The following is an 8486-nucleotide window of genomic DNA, read 5'->3' on the forward strand; positions in this document are numbered from 1 at the left end:
GGTATTGGTAGTGCAAATCAGAGGTGCAATCTGTGTGGGTGTTTTTTCAAAACACTGTCTGGTTTAAAAAGCCACATCAGACGCCATGAAAGGGCTAAGGTGTAGGTGCAGGAGGTGGTCAAACTCTGTTTAAGGAGTAGACAACCACCATATATATATATATATACATATATATATATATAGGTGCTGGCGTGGTTGTAAGACGCTTGCTCCCCCAAAGACATTGCTCCGGGTTCAGTCCCACTGCATGGTACCTTGGTCAAATATCTTTTACTATAACCTCGAGCCGACTAAAGCCTTGTGAGTGAATTTACTAGACGCAAACCGAAAGGAACCTGTCGTGTATGTATGTGGGTATTTATGCATGTGTTTTCCCCCCACCATCGCCCGACAACCGATGTTGGTGTGTTTACGTCCCTGTAGCTTAACAGTTCGGCAAAAGAGACCGACAGAATAAGTAATAGGCTTACAAAAAATAAGTTCTGAGGTCGAGGTGCTCCAGCATGGCCGCAGTCAAATGACTAAAATAGGTAAAAGAATAAAAGAATATATATCGTCAATGTATCATATATCCGAAAAAAAAGAAAAGAAGCAGTGACCAATAAAAGAGTGACCAATAGTTTCGCATCATGCGAAACCATAGGTCATTCTTTGACCGGACATTAACTTTACCACTTTGATAATATATTATATGCACGCGCCCACTTTCTTTGTATATACCTATACACACATACATATTTATGTATACAAAAAATTATGCGTATATTATTAATATATGCATACATTTTATATGCGTGCATATGTACGTACATTTATACGCATGTATGCGTGTGTGAATCGAAATGGATGTTAAGTGATAAATAACATAGGAAGAGGTTGACAGACTTCGAATAAAGTCTGTCTGAAGGTTTGTTCACGAGTAAGTATGCGTATATATGTAACACATGTGCGTAGTTATATATACACACACACATATGGTGACATGCACGGGTATGCACGCAGCCATAAACAAGAGAGAGAAAGAGAGGGGGGGGCTTATTGGTGAGACAGACAATGAAAAACTAAGCAGGAGAAAAAAGTTCATATTTTCTTAAAATTTTTTAAATAAAATGAATGAAACAAAGGCTGGCCAACGATAATATGATATATATATAAATATATATATATATAATCTTTTGCAAGAAAATATTTCTGATAAATATCTAACAAATCGCAGAGTAGTGGAGCTGGGATAGTAAATTTGCACAGAAGTATTTTTAGTAGGTTTTACAACCAACAACAGATGAATGGACAGGGGCTGCTCAAAGAGTATGAATGAAAGAATGAATGGTTGACTGAAAGTAGTTCAAATTTCCTTGAGCTTTTGATCGGTTTAGATAAAAGAAGTTAACAAATAATATCTCTCCACTGATAGATAACAAAAAAACAACTATTGACTTTATAATACTAATTCGCCACTTAAAATCACACTTGAAATACACAAGTGTGTATGCGAGTGTGAGCGCGCGCACATGTGTATTAGTTATTACAAATTCGTGGCAGAAAAAGTTGAAATATTTATTTTCGTTCGAGGTTGATGATTCACCCGCCACCAACACCACGACCATCTATTGCCTCTATTTGGAGATTCGGCGTTTGCGCGTTCGATCCAAGATTAACATTGAAACAGCATCCTTTCATAGCACGAACGAACGCATAAAAGTACTCGAATTAGCATTTTTTTTCTGTCTTGTTCGAAAATACAAACGTATAATTATTGAGTTAATATCTATTTCTCGTAACATGAATCTTTTTTTTCCTAACAATCCTAATATTTATTCGTATATGTAACTTTCTTTCAATTCATTTTCTTTTCTTATTAAAAGATTGCCAAATTATTTCTTGATTCCTGATGCTCATTTAGTGTGTGTGTGTGTGTGTATATGTATACGTACACACACACGTTTACATATTTTCGTTTATTAATTTGTGTTGCAAGATTCCTGATGTGAAACTGTGTTGCAACAGATACTGTTATATTTCGGGATGGTGGGTTTAATTATTATTATTTTTTTTTTTTTGCCAAATAAACACACGCACTATGGTGCGTGTTTATTTAGCAAAAAAAAGACCACTCCGAAAATATATATATATATCTATAGATAGATATATATATATATATAATATAATATATATGTGCAGGGATGGGATGGTAAAATCGGTTTATAACAAAAATACCTTGCGGTAATTTGTTCCGTTCAGGTTACTTCCCTTTATGCCTGATCAACTTTGCCTTTTGTCCCTTGCGAAATCGATAAAAGTCAGAATTCAAGTAGGGGATCGAGATAATCGGCTCTTGACGGCAATGCCCTAGCAATAGATAGCTTTAATAACTTTGCTACACTACAACTGAAACCAACAAAAGAATGAAAGTACATCACATTTTTATTCATACAGGTTTTCTTTGTCAGCAATAAAAAAAAACTCGTAATTACCATCCAATTTCAGTTTACCCATCGCTTTAAATTATACGTGTGTGTGTGTTTGTTTTCCAAATTTCTACGGTTTAGAATTAATTCAAATATGCGATTGTTTGAAAATACACTCAACCGGAAGTTTCTACTTTCATTGTCAATGAAACATCATTTTTCGAGCATTGCGGACAGAAGCAAAACAAAGACATGTAAAATAACATTAGGTATGATCAACAAAAAAAAAAATGATCACAGACTTGCTATGTAAATATGGAATCATTTAAGTGGAAAATTCGCGCGGGGGAGGGGTAAGACGATATAAAACTGTTACTCTGTACATGACGGAAAGAAAGCCACTTGTAAATGATGCTCATTGTCAAATGACAAATCCACAGAAACAGACAATATATTAGACGTGTATATTTTATGACATTTGTAAAACTAAAAGAATGTATAATCAATCAGATTAGTATTGGGTTACAAAATAGCTTTAATACGGTTTAAAAACTTAGACGAAAAAGTATTTTCTTTGTTTGATATACCGTTTAAAAAAACAATAACTAAATTTGACCTGGTAAGCAGCCAACCAACCTCAAAACAGACCATTCAAGTGAAACATCTTTTTTTATACTCAACTGTCAATTTTAAAGTGGAGTGGGAGAGGATGTTTGTAGCAATTGTACCTGAAGGCACTAAAAAACATCATCTGGATGTATGTATATATATATATATATGTGTGTGTGTGTACATATATACATACGCACACACACACAGATAGCTTAGAGTATATATTAAATATTTTTCATAATCCTTTTCAAAAGCCGAGCTAGAAGCAAAATCTAACACTATAAATGTGTATGTGTGGTAAGGTAAATTCTGAGAACACCGACAGGTGTGATTATAGTATAACAAAAGGTGAAAAACTTTAAGCAGAGTGTGATAATGAATTGTATTACTTTTACTAAGAGTTTTGACAATATTTGTCAAGAAATACATAATTATCACCAGCAATATTTTGATGGAATTGAAAATGGGAGAATCCTTCTGCATCAAGTTCAAATCCTACTGGGTTGAGGATCCATTTTGCCTTTCATTATTTGTGGGTGAAAAGAATAATTACGATTTGATTAAATCACTTAAAATCTATTAGCCATTTGTGGCTTTGCAACAATGTAAAAACAAAAATGAACTTCTTGTCAGCAAAGTGAGTGAGCCTTAAAGCAACAAGTTGCTTTATAACAGTGGTTCTCAATTAGAGTCCGCAATGACCCTTGGCCGTCCATATAAGATTTTGTTGTTAAAATTTATGTGTGAATAATTGGTTATACTTCAACAATACACAAAATATATGACAATGTTTTTTTATACAATTCCTAATAATATTTAATTATAATAATATAATAAGTCTTTTTTAAACATTGAATGGCTATGGAAGTCCACCTGAAGAAAATAGGAATCAAATAGGTCCATAGGCAAAGAATGGTCGAGAACCACTGCTTTATAATATCTAGTTTGGTGCTCTCAATGTTCTCAGTTGAAATCTCAGAATATCAATACCACATCTGAAAATATTACTTTCCAGTTAACAATTGTTTACTCTTTCACTCCTTTTGCAATGTACCTCTTATTTATGGTCCAGCATCCATAAAATTCTTTGGCAATCTTATTTCAAAGAAATCTCGTCAAGGAGTTAAAACATACAAAAGAAAATCTTGATCAAGTTAAAGCTGTTTTTTCTTTGGCAAGGTTCAACAGAATGTCACATTAAAAATTCTAGGGAGTAACATTTTTAGTCAAGAATTGCAAAGCATTCATGAAACACTATACTCCTGTATCAAACACTATGCTTTCATACTGATGTCTTGTTCCAGATCAGTTTACACAATAGATATCCACATAGGTTGTCCCTCAAGGCCATCACTGCCAGAGACGGGGAATACGGGAGACCATGTGATTTTGAAGGTCACATCAGAGCGACAGTGCAAGTATTTTCTACAATAGTGATGGGTTGACCCAAGCCCTGTGAATGTAATTGAGTAGACGGAAACTGTACAAACGACCATCAAATGGAATGTATGTGTTCCTGAGTTTTAATCCTTTTCCTAGTTTTTACATTACTACCACCTGTCTCTTGAGTATCTTAGGAGAGTCCACTCTTACAAGTATTCAGATCAGTTCTCTTGCCAGCGACTGGGATTCGGTGAGAATTTAATGGGTGCCACTCTTCCTATTTGACTAACCCATTATATAAAAAAAAACTCAGGAAGATTCCCATCTTATAGCAAGCCTAAACCAACAAAACATTCATTAGACAATAATGTAGCACAAGTCCTAAAACTCCTGACAATTGTTGCATAACTTTGGTTTAATGGTGAGAAAAGGATGAGAGAATTCTCACTCTGGGCAGAATACCAGTCTACTGTAGATCTATTTCTCAATGAGTAGATACTTATTCCTAAAAACTAAGAGTAAAAATGATATGTATATAGCCAAGCGCTCTATCCAGAAACACAAAACCAGACGTAGATATGAAGTGAACCAGTAAACTCAGTACTGATTACATCCACTCAGCCATTCAACAACTACACATACATTTAGGATAGGTAAATGAATTACGTCACGGGATGAAAATATCATCATTGATTTTTATGGACACCATCAGTTTCCGCCTGGGTGGATTGGATAAATAGATTACACAATAACTTTTCATAAGAATATGATTTAACAATGTATTATATTTAGCGTATACTTCTATCTACACTACATATTAATTGGTCATTGATCTCCGATCGTCAACAAGTGTCTTATTCCTGAATGTGCACTTGATCACAGACCGGATTCGAACAAGGAACTTTTGTTTCTAAACTATGGTAACAATACTTTGTGGTACCTGGATACGCCCCTTAACATTCAGAGCTCAAATTCCAACCAATTCCACTATATCTTTCATAGTTTTCATACTGTTAAAACAAGTACTGGGGGTCTATGAGGCGTTAAATAATCGACTATACTCTAAAAGGCGGTGGCCCAGCGTGGTCACAGTCTAATGACAAATTAAGAAATTAATAATGTTTTCATCCAGCCTAATGAAATAAAACATATGAATAAAATATATTTACGTGATTTAAAGCCTGTACATTGTTCTTTTCGTAAAGGAATGGAATATTAGTCATTGGATTTGATATTTACTGGTATTTATTGTCGATCAGGTTAAACTGAAACTCAAAACCAGGAAGACACTGAACATGACATGTTTATCTTCACTCCGATTGCATATTATTATTCATAGGAATATATAATGAATGTAAATAATTGTATCAGTCAGTTTCAATTTCTCTCTTGCTTTTATTTCTGTATATGTATCATCTTTACTGCTGTAGTATTTCGTATTTTATTATCAGAAATTCAAAAGTTGGTTAAAAGAAACGGACTGTTTTAAAACTTCGTTTGATTGACGTATGTATAGAGAGATAGATAAAAAATACCGTTGAGTTTTATTCACGTATTCATCTTGTAAATTACACAGCATAAACAAGAGAATTTGGGCAAAAATATTACCTTGAATAAATATAGAAACTAAATAACTATATACAGAAACTGAAACCTGTTATACACTAATATATTTTAGTTAAAAACATGTTAGGAACGAACAGATGGTTTGAGAGAATGTCAGTGACAAGATAAATATTGACTAAAAATAAAATAACAGCATCTAGTGATGAACTTTAATGAAATCAGAGATAGCAATATTATTAGTTGTCATTATTATGACAATAGCTAAAACAATTACAAAACAGAAATTTTGTTTATGTATAAAATAATCGTTCAACATCGGTGGATATAAGGTCGCTGTCAATAACGGACACAAATTCGGGGACTGAAATTCCAATGAGAATCTATACAAAACCGATCCCTCTATTTTGAACAGCATTAACTTTATTTTGTTGCGCGTTTCAGTTTCAACACAAACATGATAACAGGTAAAAATAATAATAATAATAATAATAAATAAAGAAGATAAACACAGCCAAAAAAAAAATACAATTATTGCGGTGGAACAACTTACTTTGGACCGGGAAAAAATGAGCCCCATGACTGCAGCAGATAATAATAATCAACAAATGCAGGCCTCGAAAAAAAAAAAAAACAAATATGCTTTTTTTTTTTTTTTGGTAGTACTCCGCCGGTTAGAGGAAGTCGTTTCTCTTCTCCATAATCATCAATGGCTCCCAGAGCTGCCACATTTCAGCTTCACACCACTTCCTCCTTCTTTTCCTCTTTCTTTTCCCCCCTTCTGGTTCTTCTTCTTGTCGTCGTCGTCGTCCCCCTCTCGTTCGCAACAGATTTCTTCTTCTTCTTTGTGCTACGGCATTGACTGCAGTCAACGGCTGCTGGTACCAAATAAGCCGCTTTGGTGTTCGGTGTTTGGTAATAAATAAGTACGACACGTCGACGAGAGAGTCTCTCAATGTAATCTCTCCGTAAGCTAGAAATAGCAATCAAATCTTCCTCAAATCACACACTTTAACGTCATAGGACAAAAAAAAAAATAATAATAATAACCACATGGGACTGTGGCTACCTGGAGTGAGAAGGAAGAGAAAATAGCTCTAATCTACTTTTAATAAAATTCTTTCGGTCTGTGGTCACAAACTGAAAGTGAAAATATGAAAATACTGACTCGCCCGTATTTTTTTCCCTCTAAAAAGTATCTTCGTATGATTTTGCATAAGAAAATGTACCTTTCAATTTTTTCAATTTGGTTACCTTCTTCATTATTTAATTCTTTTTCTTAACCTTTTTTCGAAAGGGGGATTCCATCTTTTTTAAAATATGGGATTACGTTTCTGAAAAGAAATTTTCTTTTTCAAAATTTTCTTTTACTTTTTCAAAATTATATTTTATTTCCTCTGTTCCTTTATGTGTTCGCACCCAAAGGCTGTGGCTATGCTGGGATAACGCAATTTATTTCTTTTTATATATTATATATTTTATATACTACATATTTATTTTCTCAAAATTTCAGTGCCGGTTGATCGCCAGAGTGCATAACTTCAGGCGATCATGGTCAAGTTGAATATAAACAACATCGATTTGCTTGTGTGTTTGGTATCGATCAATTCGAGACACCAATAAGGGAAGCTCCACGTGGTGTCACAACCTGCTAGAAATAGCAGTCAAATCTCCATTCAATCATACACTTCCAGTTTTTAACCTTTTGCCTGTGAGGGCATATTTCCCTGGATTCCATGCATCATATATAATTTTTTTTTTCAACCACTGTAACTTGGAACTGGTAAAACGAAAGCTTTATATTACTCGGGACGTATGTATGAAACAAGAGCTAACTGAAAGTTTGAAAACAAGCATGGAAGCTTAGGACAAACTTATGAAAATGTTTAAGACAGACAAAAACTTTTTTAAAATACTTAAAAATACATTCAACAATTTCGGAGTGGTACTTATCTAGCTGACTTGATCTAAGATCATGTGTTGAAACTGCACCAAGGAAGATCGATTTCAGCTGCACCACAACTACCTGGTCACTCAAACACGTCGCGGAATAGGCTGCAGAGGTGCGACGAAAATTTCGACAACTCGAGAAATAAACGAAACATGAATATATGTTTTTGTGTTTAGTTGTACTTTCAACAAAAAGAAAAAGACGTGATTCTCTCTAGTTGAATATTTTTTTAATCATAGGTCTGCTGGATACGGGTCAAAATAGGGCTAAACAGCAACAGTGGCAGCCAGTCGCGATTATGCAGGTGTTACTTTAAAAAACAAAAAAGGAATACCATATTTTCAAACAATCCGGAAACTACTGTATAGTACACTATGTATGTATGTATGCATGCATATATGTATACACATACCATACACAAATACACATCTTTATAACGCACAATGACCCTACTATACTGTGTAGATGACAAAATAAAAAACAAACAATGCATTTGCACGAAATTAAAAATATAAATTGACGACAATTTACCCATCACACCCTGTATATATATATATATATATATATAT

At 34.0% G+C, this 8486-nt stretch overlaps 1 protein-coding gene across 1 annotated transcript in view; it reads right to left on the bottom strand.

Annotated features, from left to right (window-relative positions):
* LOC106874860 (endoplasmic reticulum junction formation protein lunapark-A) overlaps window positions 1-5866 on the bottom strand; it is a 99611-nt gene extending 93745 nt beyond the window's left edge. The window contains exon 1 of the mRNA XM_014922757.2: window positions 5573-5866. Coding sequence (XP_014778243.2) covers window positions 5573-5626 — 54 coding nt within the window. The 5' untranslated portion in view covers window positions 5627-5866. The remainder of the gene's footprint in view (window positions 1-5572) is intronic.
* Between the last annotated feature and the right edge of the window lie 2620 nt (window positions 5867-8486).

This window comes from Octopus bimaculoides, chromosome 4 (assembly GCF_001194135.2).
Source record: "Octopus bimaculoides isolate UCB-OBI-ISO-001 chromosome 4, ASM119413v2, whole genome shotgun sequence".
Classification (NCBI taxonomy): Eukaryota; Metazoa; Mollusca; class Cephalopoda; order Octopoda; family Octopodidae; genus Octopus; species Octopus bimaculoides.